Here is an 18,467-nt window from a genome sequence, read left to right as displayed (position 1 = left end):
GTATCATTTTGTATAATATGCTTGGATTCTGTGCTTTCCATCTTGTAGAGTCACTGTGACTTCAGTTTCGAAAGGAGCTGATGGTTTACCTGCTTTGTTTTGTCCTTATTCAATAAAGGAACATAATGTTACACATTGTGTTTTTATATTCATATGGAATGTGTATTTGTTTATATGACAGAGTACTAGGGCCACACTGAAGAAAAAGGATAAAGTCATAAATTTATGAGGCTGGTTCTTTCTGCAGAAAAGCTACATATTGTTTTTACAGTTTTGATACTTATGACAATGTGATACTTAATATTCTGGCACATCAGCATGTCTTTGTTTATGAAACCATGCTGAAGTACAATTTCACGAAATGCCCCGCATCTGTCATTTTAACAACTGTCCTCCTTTAAAACAACTGGTTACAATATTATGACTTGTCTTTTTTTCCCCTCTGTGGCCCTAATATTCTATCATTTTATATATAGTCTATGGGAAACTGTAAATGATCTAATGATAGCAACATCTAAAAATCATTTTTTATCCAAAATCATTGAAATTAATGATCACAAACGTTTAAATAATGACAGTGGGTCTAGTTATATGTGATAACAATGTATAGTGAGCAGTGAAATAACTATTGGTTTCCATTTGTGGTGACTGCTGACTGACATTAGGGATGAGATTAAATAGATCCTGGAATTTAGCCTGGTCTGGAGCAGGCTAGCTCCACAGAATAAATCTCCATGGTAATTTATACCATAACATATCCTCCTGCCCCCTATCCATCTTTAGTGCAACCGGATTACGGATCAATTGAGCCAGGATCACCAAGATATCCTGGCTTAATCCCTTATCCTAGTTTTGTGCAACAGGCCCCTGAACAAATAATTAAAGAAAACACAAAATACTAAGACCAAGGCGTGACAGGTCCGGACTGGCTTTAATTTCAACGTCGACAGACGTCATGTCTGGTCTGGCCTATATTTGGCCCAAACATAGACATCTATAATTGGTTCAGATTTGGTCCGGACCGGCCTTGATTTGGACCGGCCTTGATTTCAACCAAATCTGAGCCAATCATAGACCTCTAGTTTGAACAGCACAGTACATTACAGTACAGTACAGTAGATCACAGTAGAGTACAGTAAAGTATAGTTCAGTAGAGTACAACTGTACAGCACAAAAGAGTATAGTCCAGTATAATTGACCCTACTCAATATGTCTTTTCAACTTTCATTCACAACCGAAAATGAACCTGATTTCATTGACTGGAAAATACGTATTTTCAAAGTAAGTCCCAAAAAATATGTATTTTCAAAATTTAATTCAGAACCTAAAATGAACCTAACTTTATACATCTTTTCAAAGTATTTTTTACTTACTGGGACTATTCTAGTTTCGGAGGACAAATAAACATCTCGCCTAGGGCAGCAGAACAACGGCAAAGGACGGCATATCAGCTTCCAAAATGTTTGTTTGTGACGCAAATGGGCGTGACAGTCAGTCAGATTCGGTAGGCAGTCAGATCTGGCGCTGACACCGGGCCTGCATTCATCAGGTGCCAGAGCAGACCCCTCTCCGTTGCCACGGTTACCCTGCTGTTTATAACAGTGGGCCTCTGCCACAGATAATAATAATAATAATAATATATGCCACAGATTATACCCGTTTCTAGGTTAGGTATGTTCTGTGAGGCCCAGACGGTTAAAGATGTTACCAAATTTGCTTAAACACGCAATTTAAAACACCATTTAAACCATCTTGATTTATGGGTCTAGAGAAAGATGGGACCCACTGGTGTAGGGTATTCATCTACCAGACTAAGAACACGGATGCATCTGAGAAATGGGAGCAACGGAATAATACAAAGGGTGAAATAAGGGCAGGATAAACTGAGAGATCAGAGAATAGGCACTCAAGAGGGCCGAAGGATAGCATAGTCATGTATATACAAACAAACCCACTAGACCAAGGAGGTCAAACATATTTTGCCCCGGGGGCCATATTTGGTCTGGAGGTCCGCATAGAAAACGGGTTATATTTCCTTGCCGTCAAAATATTCAGAAAATAGTACACTATCCATAGTTTCAAAAAGTGTTTGATGCTCCCTGACTGTCCAGTGATTATTAGCGAGCTGGACAGTCAAGAAACTGTATGAATATGGGTCCATTATCATTTTTTATCATTACACTGTTTTATTTTTTTACTCAAACCACCCGGGGGCTGGATTAGACCCCCCGCCGTATGTTTGACATCCTTGCACTCAACATTATTTTTTATGATTTTTTTTTATTTAACCTTTATTTAACCAGGTAGGCCAGTTGAGAACACACTCTCATTTACAACTGCTACTTGGCCAAGATAAAGCAAAGCAGTGAGACAAAAACAACAACACAGAGTTACACATAACTGAGTTACACAGACTGTTACGCAAAGAGACGCCGTCTAGCCTAAATAATAACGGAACACCCACTGGCCATAAGAACCTTGGACTCAAACACACAGAATGCACAAAGCTATACACATTCGCTAAAAACACAAAAACAAGCTCTGCAGAGGTTTGTAAAGCACAAGCCAAATATATACACCAAAGCGAGAGTACTAAAATAGCTGCATGCTGACTGCAGGGTAAAAAGCCATGCACATATTCTGTTTAATAAGGAGTAACCTCGGCTTGCAGAGATTTAGGTGATTTATGTATGTGATTACACATATATATATATATATATATATACACACAGAAACAGACACACACACACAAATCCATGAGTGAATTGTCCTCACACCACTGAATAGATCGCAACAGAACAGAAGGAAACTGTCTCAAAGAGAACGAATGGAAAGTGACAAGTGTACTCTGGTCACATTGTGTAGTGTTCTGAATGCTGAGTCCTGCCTAGTGGTCACCAAGGAGATTAAGGGTCAAAGACAAGATTAGCATTAATGGACTTTTCATGATGATTATGATTATAACGACGACCCTAATCAGCAGGCAAGATAGTAAAGCACAATACATGATAACGACTGTGACATTACAATTGTATAATCTGGGGAATTGGTGTGTGTAAAGTAGTTAAGTTTACAGGGGGTATATCATTGAGATGTTTTAGAAGCTATTACAGTGTTTCATATGCACACTCTACGGTACAGTAGCACAGATAGGGCGTGTGTGTTCAGCTCCTACGACATCTCAGACCTTATGTAAGTGATTATTTTGATCTGAAGCACTAAACATGTTTTTGAAAATGAGGCCTCACAGCCAGATAAAGTTGAAAAAAGTTGATCTGTAAATCCCTTGAGAGAGAGGGGCAGGCAGGCAGCTTGGTTAAAAGCTTGCTGGTTGTTTTAATACCGTGTTCTGAACATTTCAATCAGGTGAAAAAATGGAAGCAACCATTTGTAATACAGGGTATTTTATCATCTCTGACAAAGGAGAAAGAAACCACTTGCAGCATGTGGCCAGTGTTGATGACATCAGCAAAGATGGGTTAGATCATCATTTTTTCATGTTAGTTATGAAATACCTATTAGATCATGCTCCATGGGGGGAAAGATAAAGTCTTTCTTAGGCCAGGAATAGCATACAGATTGGATCCGTTTGTGTGTGTGGTTGTGTGCATCAACAACGTCCTCCTCTCTTGTCATATTTGACCCGATCACGAACAACACATGAAACACTCCAAGGTTATGGCTAAATCAGCATGGAATTCCATTGTAAACCTTGGTGAAAAAACTGCAATGTGAAGGTGTTTAAATAAGTTATGTGTATAACAACAATATCATCGGAGTTAATCCTGCCCTGTCAGAGAAGATATTACGCCGCTCAGGGTGACTAAAGACAGGCAGCCATGAAGGGATTATTAAACTGTTCTTCTCCCATCACCCTGAAATCACACTCTCTCTCTCCCTTTCTCTCCGTTGCTCACACCCTCCTGCCTGGCTGCTTGGCTGACTGAGCAAGGACGTGCTCACTCACACCTAGGGTTGCAAACCAGCATTTTGGTATCTTTCAAGAATTTTATGTTATCTATCACAAGACATCTCGTGGCCCTTCTGGGTACTTCAGATTATCACAGGTGTCTGTAATTATTCTCTGGCCCTCTGTGTGGCCTTCACATGTAAAATATATGAAATAATTCAATAAGATGATTTTAAAATAGAATGACAAAGTTTAAAACATGATCCTAAATATAGACCATCAACTTAGTGTTGAAAATGAGGGTTTCAGCATTAAATATTTTTGTATACTTTTATTATGTAATATGTATCTGTTAATGTTTTGGTGTCAAACTGGTGGCAGTCAATAGTTGGATGAGTTGCAGAGGTAACTGAAAATAATGCCATTGTCAATTGGATGCTTTTTTTCGTTAATTAGGCCATTTTCTCTTGAACCATATGTTCTACCTACTAGAAACTCGGGGACAATACAGACACATATATAACAAATGAATACTATATACCAACACATTTGTTTCAAGTTATTCAAGTATAAATGACTAAAATTACGATAGATTGCCATAGATTTTCCGTTAATTACCGAAATTGCTGAAGTTGATGGTAGCTTTAGTAAATGATAAGTAGCTTTGCAACCCTACTCACACCTCAGTGCCACTGGTTCTCCATACTACAGCTCCCCTCCCCCCTGCCCTGTCGATATCTGTTGTTTAATCTTAGGGAAGTTGCGAATTTTCGCAGCTTTTTGTTAAAAATCGTGCAACATTTCAGCACCCTGCTATTCATGCCAGGAATATAGTATATGCATATGATTAGTATGTGTGGATAGAAAACACTCAGGCGTTTCTAAGACTGGTTAAATCATGGCTGTGACTATAACAGAACGTGCGTTTCATCGAAAAGTGCAGGAAAATCTGATCACTGAAAATGGAAAAAGATATATCCATGCGCCACTTCCAAGAATTGTTAAAGGTGAACCAGATTAAATGAGGTCGAGGTTGCAATACCTACAGCTTCCACACGATGTCAACAGTCTTGTCATTTGCCTACGATTTGTTTCTTGGTCAAACGAAGAAGAGACAAGCCATTTCTTCAGGTATCCGACCGGATATTTTGGTTGAGATTTATCCGGACATTATTTCCAGACGGACACCTATAGAATTGACATCGCCTCGTGATCAATTTTATAGCTTATTAACGTTTACTAATACCTAAAGTTGCATTACAAAAGTATTTCGAAGTGTTTTGTGAAAGTTTATCGTCGACTTTTTGAATTAAAAAAAATGACGTTACGTTATAAAACGCAATTTTTTTTTCTGTTTATCACACAGTCTTCATAGATCGATATCTAGGCTATATATGGACCGATTGAATCGAAAAAAGACCCAGATGATGTTTATGGGACATCTAGGAGTGCCAAGAAAGAAGCTCGTCAAAGGTAATGAATGTTTTATATTTTATTTCTGCATTTTGAGTAGCCCCAGGCTATCGCAAAATCTGTCGTTTTAAGTAGCGTTGCAGTACTTTGGGGGTGTATGCTATCAGATAATAGCTTCTCATGCTTTCGCCGAAAAGCATTTTACAAATCTGACTCGGTAGCTAAATTCACAACGAGTGTAGCTTTAATTCAGTACATTGTATGTGCATTTTAATGAAAGTTTGAGTTTTATCAAAAACTATACGTGGCGCACTTGAAATTTCCGCTGATTGATGTTCCCACCTCGGAACCACGGCCCTAACAAGTTAACAAATCTCTGATAGGCTCAAAACGTATCAGGGTAAGCGATCAGATCAGACTATCTGCAGGCATCTGCTTATATTAAAAGTGATCATTTATGATTAGATTTTTATTAGGATCCCCATTAGCGTCAGCTATTCTTTCTGGGGTACGACACATAACAGAAATTGTAATCACACACAGCGTTGCTGTTAATTCTCCTGTTGTAGTGAAAAATAAATTGTGTGTGATTGTGACAAGCAAGTCTAGCAACGGGCAATTAGTTGAATTGTATAGCTCCTTTCAAAAAATGTATGTCAGAGGGCTTGTGATAATTAAACTGAAGACGCAAGCGAAGGTGTTTGTGTGTGCGTGCAAGCACGCTCTTTTCCTCCAGGGCCGAGAGTCTACTATCGTTCATTATCACTTTCAACCAGCAGAAGTAAGTGGACACTGCTAGTGTCTAATAAGTTATCATATCTATTTGATGAGTGATGTGCTGCTGACTCACAGTATCACAGCCGCACACTGAACCTCAGTCGTTTTTTTTTCAATGTTGGTTTACACTCCAAATCACTTAACATTAGTAAACAGATTTTTGGATAGACTGATCATGTAAGCATGGTTTTTCATCATGTAACAGGATTCGTCCTCCTCTGACTAGGTGTATGAGCAATCGGACCAATCTGCAGCGTGGTACGTGTTCGTCATGTTTTAATGAACAAAATCCCTGAACACGAAAATACAAAATAACAAATTGAAAGACAGAAATGTAAACCGAAACAGTTCTGTGTGGACAACACAGACACAGAAATCAATCACCCACGAAACACTGGTGGGAAAAGACAACTAACGACACCTGCTTCTGATTGAGAACCATACCAGGCCAAACGCAAAATAAAACATAGAAAAACAAACAGACTGCCCACCCCAACTCACCCCCTGACCATACTAAAACAAAGACAAAACAAAGGAACTAAGGTCAGAACGTGACACATCAGGCCTATTGCCTACAAAGGGTTGAATTAAATCTGAGAGGGCAACAGTGAGAGTATCCTACTAAATCAATAAACAGACCGATTCCATTTACTGGATCCACACTTACATGCCAGTCCCAGAGTTGAAAATCGGAGCATTCCAAATGAGACCATTACTGTTCCCTGCCCCATTAGCAGTACTGTGTTAGTAAATAATTCACAGCTGAGCCTGTGTGTGTGTGTGTGTGTGTGTGTGTGTGTGTGTGTGTGTGTGTGTGTGTGTGTGTGTGTGTGTGTGTGTGTGTGTGTGTGTGTGTGTGTGTGTGTGTGTGTGTGTGTGTGTGTGTGTGTGTGTGTGTGTGTTTTTACCAGCCTTAGGTAGTAATAGGTGGATCACTACTCAGTCCTAATTACACAATGAGCTGATACCTGGCCCTGGCTGCTCTGTCCAACAGGTAGGTCCTGTATGTGGCAAGACAGACTCCTTAAGAGCATTCAGGCTAATATACTGTATACTAATATTATAATACTGTTGTGAATGTGGACGATGTTCTCTCCTAAGAATGATTTTTCCTGGTAACAAACATTACACTACACCCACCTCAAACCCGCTCTCATCACCGCCCTCTCCTGAGTCTGTGGGCCCGGGGACTCACACTTTAACCGGGGACGCGGCTTGGCCTGGCGGCGCTGAAATGAACATTCTCGAGGCCATCCAACTACTACGCTCTGAGATAGTTGAAATGAAAACACAGGTGGTTGCTACGATTGAGGCCAGAATACAGGAGGTTTCTGATACTTTAAAAGCAGATTTAACCATCCTGCGGAACGAGACTGTGCCAGCAATCACAATACTCAAAACAACAACTGCGTCACACACTACAACGATTGCGGCACTGGAGGCCTCCGCTACTAATGTCTCCGATTTAACTACATCCCTGGAGGCTGAAGTTAAATGCCTAGCTGCGGATTTGAAAAAGGTGAAGGAGAGCTGCGTGAGTTTAGAGGGATTCTCTCGCCGCAATAATCTGAGAGATTTGTATCGGTCCCAGAGTCCGCCGAAATGCATCGCGCCACAGATTTTGTTTCGGGGCTGCTGAAGGATGTTCTTGCCTTAGATGAAAAGCCCCTGAATGATCGAGCCCACCGGTCGCTGCGCTCAAAGCCCCGGGATGGGGAGAGGCCCCGTGACATAATTCTTTGAGTGCACAATTATGCACAATTATGCTTAGACATAACAGGCTAGTCTTGTATAGTTGGTAAAACTATTCAGGCTTATTTGAGGTGATCTAATGTTTTGATCGTCTAGTGTGCGTGCCTTGTCTCGCTCACCTATTTAGTTTGTTTACACATTGTCTCAGTGACTCAAAATATTTTTGGTTATTTGTTTACTGCATCCGTTTGCATTGACCCAGTTAACAGTAAATGTCTCCCGAGGCTACACGGTTTTTGGGGCCTCACTTTAATTTTAAAAGTTTTGAGCGTCATTTATGCCCAGCAAACGTTCAACGTTGCGCACACGTAGTTTTTTGGTATTGGTTGTAAATTGTCTCAGCTTCAACTAGACTACTATTATAATTACTATTATTTTTGATTGTCTTACTACGATTTCCTTACTTCAAATTAGATTTTTGGCTGAGAGCCTTTATACATTTGATTTATTTTCCCTCTCAATGCCTGTTATAAGACTGGGAATACAATTATATACATCTACAAGTGGTGCTTTTGTCATTCCGTTTGCACAAGGGATTCGCCTTTTTTATTTGAAAAAATACATACCAATCTTTCTTTTTGCTGCTTGATCCTCTAACAAAACGCGACTTTAAAGAGCAGGACTGTGGGTTTAGGTTTAAGACCGCACTCTCACAGACATACTGTGCGAAGAGAACATGTTCTATTTAGGCTTGTACCTCGTTTTGGGAGGTATTGTCTGGGATGGGGGGAGCGGGTGGGGGGGCAGGTTGAATTGTTCAGTTCTAATGTTGTCATTCTGTCTTTTTAGTTTTTTTATCTGTTTTTTCTGTACTTTTTCCAAACATTTACCACCGTACATTATTGAGACAAGTTATTCTGGAGGTTTTGGGCGCTCATTGCTTTCCCATTCTATGCTCTAATGACAGGGTTGAATAACGGGAATGCCCAGAGTTGCCGAAATAATATGATCAAGTATGACACAAGTTTCATTTCTTCATTTCTGTCTACTATTCCCAATTTAGATTCTCATTTGTTGATTTTAGGGGGGGATTTCAACTGTAAAATGTCCCCAGTTCTTGACAAGTCCTCACAAACAAATACAGGCCCATCTAAATGTGCCCTACTTATTCAATCCTTTCTTCAGAAATATGCTATGTTTGAGGCCTGGCGTTTCCTACATCCTACAGATAGACAATGTTCCTTTTATTCTCATGTTCATCAAACATACTCCCGGATTGATTACTTCTTTTTGGACAAAAAACTTCTGCCTAACCTTCGGCAGTGTACTTACGAGAGTATTGTTATCTCTGTCCATTCACCATTAGTGCTTGAACTAGAGTTTCCCCAGCAACCTCCTATGTGTTATCAATGGCGTCTCAACCCCATTTTACTCTCAGATAAGGAGTTTGTCAATTTCATCACTTCTGAAATCACCTTATTCCTAGAAACGAATTCAACACCAGGTATGTCCTGCTCTACCATATGGGAGTCTCTCAAAGCATACCTACGTGGCCAAATTATTTCTTACATTTACATTTACATTTAAGTCATTTAGCAGACGCTCTTATCCAGAACGACTTACAAATACAGCCAACCAAAACAGAGTTCGCTCCCAGCGACTTCGGGACATGAGCGAGTCCATAGCCACACTGGATGAGAAGTATGCTACGGATCCTTCCTCTGATCTGCATAGAGAGCGCCAACTACTCCAATCTGAATTTGATGAGCTTTCTACCAGGCAAGCTGAACAGTTATCCTTGCGAGCTCGATACAAAGTCTATGAACAAGGCGACAAGGCCAGTAAACTCCTTGCGCATCAGATCCGTAAATCTGAGGCCTCACGTTTAATCTCACAAATAAGGACCCCGTCTGGTGCCACCACAGATATACATAAAGAGATCAATGATCAATTTAAACAATTTTACTCTGCGCTATACACCTCTGAATCCCCTCAAGACCCCTTGCTGATTGACTCCTTCTTTAATGGCTTGAATATGCCTTCAATTGATACAGACTCCCATGACTATCTTGAAGAAGCATTTACGCTTGAGGAGATTGCAACAGCAGTGTCCGCAATGAAAAGTGGTAAATCACCCGGTCCGGACGGTTTTCCAACCAAATTTTACAGGACGTTTTCTGGTCTGCTTTGCCCATTCTTGTCTCGACTATTTGCAGAGTGCCTCAATACTTCAAAGCTACCGCCTAGTCTTTATCAGGCTTCAATTTCATTACTACTAAAGAAAAACAAAGACCCCCTGGAATGTGGATCCTATTGGCCAATCTCGCTTTTAAACTGTGATTACAAAATCCTAGCTAAGCTTTTAGCCATCCGTATGGAAGGCTTGCTGCACCAAGTAATACACTCTGACCAGATTGGCTTTGTGAGAAATAGGCATATATTTTTCAATATTAGGTGCCTTATGAATATACTGTACTCCCCAGCGTCGGAGGACCCGGAGGTGGTGGTCTCACTTGATGCCGAAAAAGCGTTTGACCGCGTTGAGTGGGATTACCTAACAGCTGCACTTTATAGATTTGGCTTTGGCCCCAAATTCATTGTGTGGATAAAGATTCTTTATTTTTCCCCCATGGCTTCGGTACGGACTAATAACTTGTCCTCTGACTATTTTCCCTTGCACCGCGGATCCAGACAGGGTTGCCCACTCTCCCCCTTGTTGTTTGTTTTGGCAATCGAGCCTCTCGCCATTGCACTACGCTCTAATGATGCCATTCAAGGCATAATCAGGGCGGTCTGGGAGCAGAAAGTCTCGCTATATGCTGACGACCTCCTTTTGTTTATCTCCAACCCCGATATCTCATTGCCACGTGCCCTATCTGTTCTTAAAAAGTTTGGATCAATCTCAGGGTACAAGCTGAATCTAGGCAAGTTCTCAGTTTAGGATTGTCCGGGATCAATTCATTTACTTGGGAGTAAAAGTGACAAGGAAATATTCAAATTTGTTTCAGGAAAACTTTGTTGCTCTAGCAGACAGATTGAAACAATCTTTTACTTTTTGGAATTCGCTACCCCTTTCTCTTGTCCGAAGGATTAATGTCATTAAAATGAATGTGTTGCCAAAATTTTTATATTTATTTCAATGTTTACCCATTTTTATTCCAAAATCTTTTTTTATTTCACTGGATCAAACATTCATGCATTTTATTTGGGATGGCAAGGTACCACGGATTGGTAGAAAACATTTACAGAAGCCTAGGTCATTGGGGGGTTTAGCTCTACCAAATTTTCAGACATACTACTGGGCTGCAAATTTCAGAGCCGTTCTGTACTGGCTACAGACTGATCCTACTGGCCCTAGACCACTCTGGGTCCAGATGGAGTCTGAATCGTGTAAACCTGCAGCACTTTCCTCTGTGCTGTGCTCGTCTCTCCCAGTGTCCCCAGGCAAAAGGTGTGTCAACCCAATTGTAAAGCAGTCTCTTAAAATTTGGAATCAGTTCTGTTTAGCCTTTAACCTCCGAGGCTTTTCTCTATCAGGCCCAATCAATCAGAACATTTTATTTCTTTGAAATGGTGGGGCTTTTGGCATTTGGCACTCACTAGGTCTCTCCTCGCTAGCCCAATTATTCTTTGATGATACATTTGCCTCTTTTTCTCAGCTGCAGGAAAAGTTCAATCTCCCCCAATCCAACTTTTTCCGCTATCTCCAGACTAGAAACTTTGTCAGGGCTAACACACCTGGATTTCCCAATAGGCCTGCAAATACAGCTATAGAGAGCATCTTGGAGCTGAACAAGCTTCCTAGGGGCGCAATTTCAGATGTATATGCAATCATTCATGACTTACAGAACCCTTCTTTGGTACCTTTAAAGACTCGATGGGAAAAGGATTTGGGGGAGGAACTTGGGGAAGACGCCGGGGAATCTGTGCTGCACAGGGTGCACTCGTCCTCTTTTAGCACTAGACACAGCCTCATTCAATTCAAGGTGGTTCACCGTATCCACTGGTCGGGGGCCAAACTTGGAAGAATATTCTCTGATTTTGATCCTACCTGTGTCAGATGTAAAGTGGAACCAGCCACACTGTTGCATATGTTTTGGGGCTGTCATAAACTGTCAGGTTTCTGGGAATTAATATTTAAATGTTTCTCTGATATATATGACACTGTTATAGATCCGTCTCCCCTTACAGCCCTTTTTAGAGTACTGCCCATGGGTACCCCCTAATCAAGGATCCAGTCGGACACTGTTGCGTATACAACACTTTTAGCTAGATGGCTAATACTACAGAACTGGAAGATGGCAGCTCCCCTATCTTATAAATATTGGGTGAGGGATGTGTTGTGCTCTCTGAAACTAGAAAAAATCCAATTCAATTCACGTGGGAACACCAAACTGTTTAATGAGGCTCGGGCTCCATTCCGGTCTTACTTTAAACAGTCCATCCTCTGATGGCATTCCAATTAATACTAAAATAAGTCTGTGACTTAAGGGTTGGAGGAGCCTCTCTGTGTTTTTGCTGGTGGGGGGGGGGGCATTAAGGTCCATGTGCTTATTGATTGTGATCCGCAGATGCCTTGTTCATCTTGGTCGGGCAGAGACTGAAGTGTGAGCTTGTTTTTCCCCAGTTATTTTTACACTTTGTTCACGCCTACATGAATAATCTTTTTTTATATTTTTTATTTTAAAGCATTGTAAACTTGACTGTTTACAGGAACAATGGTGAGGTGTTTGCTCTGTCCCTGTACTATAGATTGCCCTTTAACCTCTGTAGCCTTCTGCCTGGTATGTTTAACTTGTCTAAAGTATGGTATCTTTAAAGCTATTTTTTTATTTGTATTTTTATTTGTATTTTTTATAGTTGAGTATATTATTTATATTGCTTTGTCTTGTCTGTGTGTGTGTGTGTGTGTGTGTGTGTGTGTGTGTGTGTGTGTGTGTGTGTGTGTGTGTGTGTGTGTGTGTGTGTGTGTGTGTGTGTGTGTGTGTGTGTGTGTGTGTGTGTGTGTGTGTGTGTGTGTGTGTGTGTGTGTGTGTGTGTGTAAAACTTAATAAACAGAGTAAAAGAATACAAAAATTCACAGATGTGGGGTGTTCGTCTGTTACTCCCCCTTTGATCCAGATGGTGTAAGTGTTTGTTTCCCTAGTGCTCTACCCTACTTTGAGGGCAAGCCCGGGGGACGTCTGTGCTTGTCTCCAACGAGAGAGAGAGAGAGAGAGAGAGAGAGAGAGAGAGAGAGAGAGAGAGAGAGAGAGAGAGAGAGAGAGAGAGAGAGAGAGAGAGAGAGAGAGAGAGACGAGGTGATTAAAAGCAAAGGTACCAACACAAACCATTTTAGCAGTTTTCCCATACACTAGTGCCTCCCAGAGTCAAATATTTTTGAAACCTTAATTGAAACAATTGGTAAAAAGCTAAGAGATGGGCCTGGAGAAATTTAACCACTCTCAAATTCATAGACCGAGCTATGGATGCAAGGATTGATCATCCATGATATCAAAATGACGTATTGAGGCAATACATAGTTTGTTTACATTTACGTTGTTTACAAACAAGCTTATATTTTAGGTTCTGATGGGGGTATGACAGTTGATCTAAGTTCATGCGGCGTTTATAAGTTATATTCTTTAAGAATCAATGTAGCAATTAACGATTCTGGATGTAATATATGGCTCTGGTGCCTCCTAGAATTTCATGTTTATTGCTGTGGGATGTCAGCTAACAGAGGAATAAGCTTTTGACAGTTTCCGCCCACCTGCTACAGTAAATTACTGTATAGTAATAGAACTGAGCTAAGTGTTTGAACAAATCACTTAGAATTCACCTAGCTAAAGACATACTGATTGTCTCAAGAGAAAAACCAAATACCAATTTCACACAGTCCCAGTCTGAGGTAGAATTCTTCACAGTTTCAAAAGAGGGACATGAATGTTGCAGCCCCACACAAAACAGCCTGAGCTGAGTTAAAGTGTAGAGATAAGAAAGAAAGCCAATACTGATTGAATAGGCAGGCGTTAGTTAGATTTTTTTCCCTCTCTCTCTCTATTGACTCTTCGGTAGCAGATCCCAGAGGATCCATTAGTAGCCACCAGGTTCATTAGAAAGTAATATGTTTCCATGGCAACCAGCTTTTGCCATTCACTTTCAGGAATTCACTGATTTGACATATCAATGTCATTTCAGAGGATATAAAGCTGAGGCATTTGTTATCGGTCGACACTGTCAACAAAATAGTTGACGTCTAAAATGGGCTAAAATGGGCTAATGTGATCTAATGTGCACCGAGCTCTAAAAACACAATGGAATTGACACATTCCGCACATTCTAATTTCACAATTGAAAAACTTTGCCTTGAGCCAAGCACATCAATCAAATCAACATGTCACACCGCTGCAGTGTTACCCCGATGTACCCTAACCCTCTCTCCTGCCTATTCTTTGTGACAACCTTAGGGGGATGACCTGTTGTACAACAACAAAAAACACCATGTTCATTGTATTTATTGGAAGTTGGAGAACAAAGACATTCTGAATGACGACAAGGAAGGAAGCAGCTGCGGCTAACCGTTCCCAAAAAGCTGCCCTGTTTTCGTGAATTATTATCCAGAAAGCTAAAGAGGTCAGAGCACCTCTCTCAAGCCATGGCCAGAGAAAACAGACGTGGCCTTCAGGGTCAGCGGCCGCTGTCTTTGGGACTGCTCTGCTTTGTTGTGGTAGCAGTTCTGCTCCTCACGATAAATCTAACACAGCCCCCGGGCCAAACTCAATGAAGCCTTTGTGTAAGCGGCTCAGTGCTGTTTAATACAGCATATAGCAAAGACTGGATCGGGCTTACAGGAGCCAAATGCATCTCTGCCCACCTAGCCCCCGCTTTTCAGACACAAATGTGCTCCCAGCAGCCAAGCATAAAAACTTTGACAAACGTGAGAAATAATACATAATATCAAAATATAATTACAGGTGCAGCAAGGAAGGCCTGTGAATGTAGGCTAGGGAACTTCTGTTCACATTGTGAACCCTTTCAAGTCTCTTTTTGTTTGTTATTTATTTAAAGCTGAGAGCAGCATAAAGTAAACAGCCTAGATGGGAGATCTTGAGACGAGTGACAGCTGGAGTGGTGTTGCGCAACACCTTGGGGACACGGGTATGGAGGTCAACTAAACAGCATTTACCTCGCAGCTCTCTTGGGCTCTTTTTCTGAAGGGATTTTTTTTTTTTTTTTTTTTTAAACCTGACTGACTGACAGACAAAGTGCCTCCCTCCATGAGCGTCCCTCTGGAAAAATGTGTCACCCCAAACACACACTTTTCTGTCCCACATTCCATCTCTTTCTTTCGGAACCAAAGCCTTTGAACTCAAACCCTTTCATTGTCTTTGTCTGGTCTCTCACTCATGTGGTTTTCAGTCACAGTAGTGTCAGGGGCCAGGGAAATACAGGTGTATGTCATGCCACACTGCTGAACGTAAAGCTACACTTCAACAGTAACAGAGAGCAACATGAATAGGATTAGTGCCAGCTTCACTTCCAGACTCCCTCTGTACTATGTTTAGTAGACGTGTGTAATACGAAAAAAAGTTTGTGAGAACCAACTACAAAACTCGACTTTTGTTACAAATTCTTATGCTGGGATCAGATGAATCCTAGAGCCCAATAAATGATATAATACTATTCATAGAACCCACCCAGAGTTAAGCTCCACTGTGGTTGAGCTCGTGTTTTTAATCTAACCACTGACAATACCAGGATTATAATCCTACTCTGCTGGATCAGTACAGTCAGAAACCATTCTTTCAAAATCTCACCACAGCAGCGTTACTAACTTACCCTAGAGCCATAAAGGAGAAAGTACATATTACATGCATACTGTATAAAAACAACAACAATAATGCATAATACACAGCTGATACTGCACTATTCACCATGCATGGCTTCCAGAGAGCCCACCTGGACAGCCTCTCACATTAACAATTAAAAGATGAGCAACCTGATCTCTCCAATGGACTGGTCGCTAGTGGAGCACAGACAGGGAGAATAAAGCCAAGCCAAGAGGGATAGGGCGCCAGGGTATCATGTGGGGCCATCTTGAGGAGAGAGAAGGGGGGGGGGGGTTGCAGAGAGTGGGTCTGAGTGGTGGGTGGTGGCATGGCAACTAAAAATCAGTTAGAGGGTCTCTCTATTTCCAAATGCACAATTTGAGGAGTCGCTTTCCACGAATAACCAGCAAAACACACCTACTACTGTAACAGGTGCCCAACGGTTAGGTAATCTCTCCCATTTAAATAAAGGGCTCATCAAGATAGACCAACAGCTATGGACTATGAAGGGTTTATATGCTGAAGGGTTTATATTTGGAACATTACAATAGGGAAATAAAGGTATGAGCGACAGAGGGCAAGGTGAGGCCAAGCAACCAGATGCAGTTCAGCCCCAGCAGTCATCAGGACATAATTCTCTGCCTCTGGCTCTTTGACACACAGACAGACCTGAGTTTCGTCTTCAGAGATTCTATCATGCCCATAAACTAAACCCATATTCACTCCCAGTCTGACCTGCTCTGAGTTGGAATTATTTTTATGAAGCAAGTCAAGAGGAAATGGTACATAATACCAATAGCATCATAACAGTCATTGAATAGCAGTCATGGAGTGGTCGCCCCCCCCCCCCTGTAGAATGACAGACAGTGAGCTCTCCTAACAGACTTTCCTGAAACTGAAGTTGCATCGCAGTATTGTATCTATCATCATGAAGTCTTGGTTTACACTGTGCCCCAAGGTGAAGTAAGCCGAGAAGATACTTACAAATGATATTGATATATTCAAGTCTTTGTTTTTCACTTAGACAGAAAAAATGTAAGGCATGCTCTGGGTGTTTTCTTGATGCATTTTTTTTTTGACTGTGTGTTGTGATGGACTTGTAGATTTAACATACCATGTGTAATAAAAACATTATGAAGATATCCAAATGAGCATCACTGAGAGAATCTGACCTAGTAGGCTGATAAGTCAAATACTGTACAGACATGTAACAAAGTTAAACTAGAAAACTGGCACTGGTTGGTTGTCATCAAGTTTCAGGATTTCAACTGTGTCATTCTCATGCTTTTGTTTGGATGGAAATCCCCTAAAGCATCATTTCAGATTTAATTCACGACCAGAAATAAAGTAATTGAGACTATCAAAGGCACTTACATAGCTAAGATACTCACCATATTTCTTTACAGCCCTTGGGGCCTGTATTTTGTTTCACAGAGAGTTCACAGCAAATTACAGTAGAAGCCTGGGCTACTTTTTGGGCTCCTGGTCAGCTACCAATAGCCAAATGTATCCTCAAGAGACACCTTCATGGTCGGGTAACCTGTAGCTTTGGGCTTTCTGTTAATAAACGACACATTGTACTTGTTGATACATTTAGAAATGAGTCAAAAACACAGATACCAGAATCCAACAACTGCATACTTCAGTCAAAGTAGAAGCACAGAGTCTCCACAAGCCTCACGCAGCGCAATGACAGACCGCTTATTAAAGGATGGCTACCTGTCAACCGCATAACCTGACAGACAGAGGAGAGGAGCGCGTGGAAAGGGATCTTCTCTTACCTTTATTCCTTGTTGTTGAGTGGTTAACGTCAATTTGGTCTCATCCAACAGTAAAACTTCACAATAAAACTCCTGCTGGGGAGCACAGAAGCAACTCATGTCTTTCTTTTTACGGGAGGGGGGGATAAAGCAACTGACTTAGCGGACTTCTGTCAATTCAATGATAAAATAATGGACTAATGCTGGTACTAAATAAAAGTCAAATTCATCATGTGGTTTTCTTCAATAAAACACTCCTTAGCCAGTCCTTGTATTGTCTATGATCTGCAAAAAAAGACAGAACCATTACAATTATAGAATTATCAGAATACATTTCATTAAAACGAACCTTTCAAAATAAGGATTAAAGCAGTCTTTAGGGCAATATCCTTGTCACAATACTGCAAAAATGCTTAGAATAAATATACGATGTAGTTTTATAAGGTTCCCAATAGGCTACACACCTTTGTGCTCTATCCAAAATAATTGCGAAACCTTGGCTTGCAGCTTATTCTTTCAACAAATCAGCCTCCATTAAATGTTGAGCTTTGGGTACTTCTTTATAAACCGTAGTTTATAGTTATTTCATTTTCATTAAAAACTGGATAACTCCCGGACCGCAAGGTTCCTTCCTTTTATTGTGTTCAATAAACACGAGTTATGCGCTCTTCACTGCCCTCCAGCTCCAATATTCATAGATATTCAAGAAAAATAGGAATTCCTTTCAGTGTGATCCGCTTTTTGATCTCCAAGTCTTTAATTTGTATTTGTCTTATATCTGGCAATCCTACTAAAAGTGAAGACAGAGGCTTAGCCTGCACCTGTCCCGTCGGCTTAGAAAAATGAGGCAAAATCTCGCCACTCTTCAGCAATGCAGACAGCCCGTTGCTAAGGAGCGGTGCCCATCTCTCACGACAAAAGCTTCCCGACACAAAATGACTCCGCCCTTCTGGACTTTCCACCAATTGAAGCCATACCGACAATATATATTCATAGATGATACAATCATGCCACCTGTTGGAGATTTGCAAACTGGTCTCTCTGTCTCTGTATATCAAATCAAATGTTATTTGTCACATGCGCCAAATACAACAGGTTTAGACC

General features: G+C 40.9%; 1 protein-coding gene across 3 annotated transcripts in view; it reads right to left on the bottom strand.

The window, feature by feature from the left end:
* The window catches only part of LOC124048606 (band 4.1-like protein 4), a 109,089-nt gene extending 90,856 nt beyond the window's left edge, over positions 1-18,233 (bottom strand). For 2 of the 3 annotated variants that reach the window (XM_046369560.1, XM_046369562.1), the window contains exons 1-2: positions 17,828-18,233; positions 17,385-17,648 (exon numbers count right to left, since the gene is read on the bottom strand). In XM_046369560.1, coding sequence (XP_046225516.1) covers positions 17,385-17,483 — 99 coding nt within the window. In that variant the 5' untranslated portion in view covers positions 17,484-17,648; positions 17,828-18,233. Of the gene's footprint in view, positions 1-16,994; positions 17,161-17,384; positions 17,649-17,827 lie in introns of all 3 variants that reach the window. The other variant, XM_046369561.1, reaches the window with a different exon arrangement.
* Between the last annotated feature and the right edge of the window lie 234 nt (positions 18,234-18,467).

Source organism: Oncorhynchus gorbuscha, linkage group LG11, assembly GCF_021184085.1.
Source record: "Oncorhynchus gorbuscha isolate QuinsamMale2020 ecotype Even-year linkage group LG11, OgorEven_v1.0, whole genome shotgun sequence".
NCBI classification, from domain to species: domain Eukaryota; kingdom Metazoa; phylum Chordata; class Actinopteri; order Salmoniformes; family Salmonidae; genus Oncorhynchus; species Oncorhynchus gorbuscha.
This window is presented reverse-complemented; position numbering and strand designations above follow the sequence as displayed.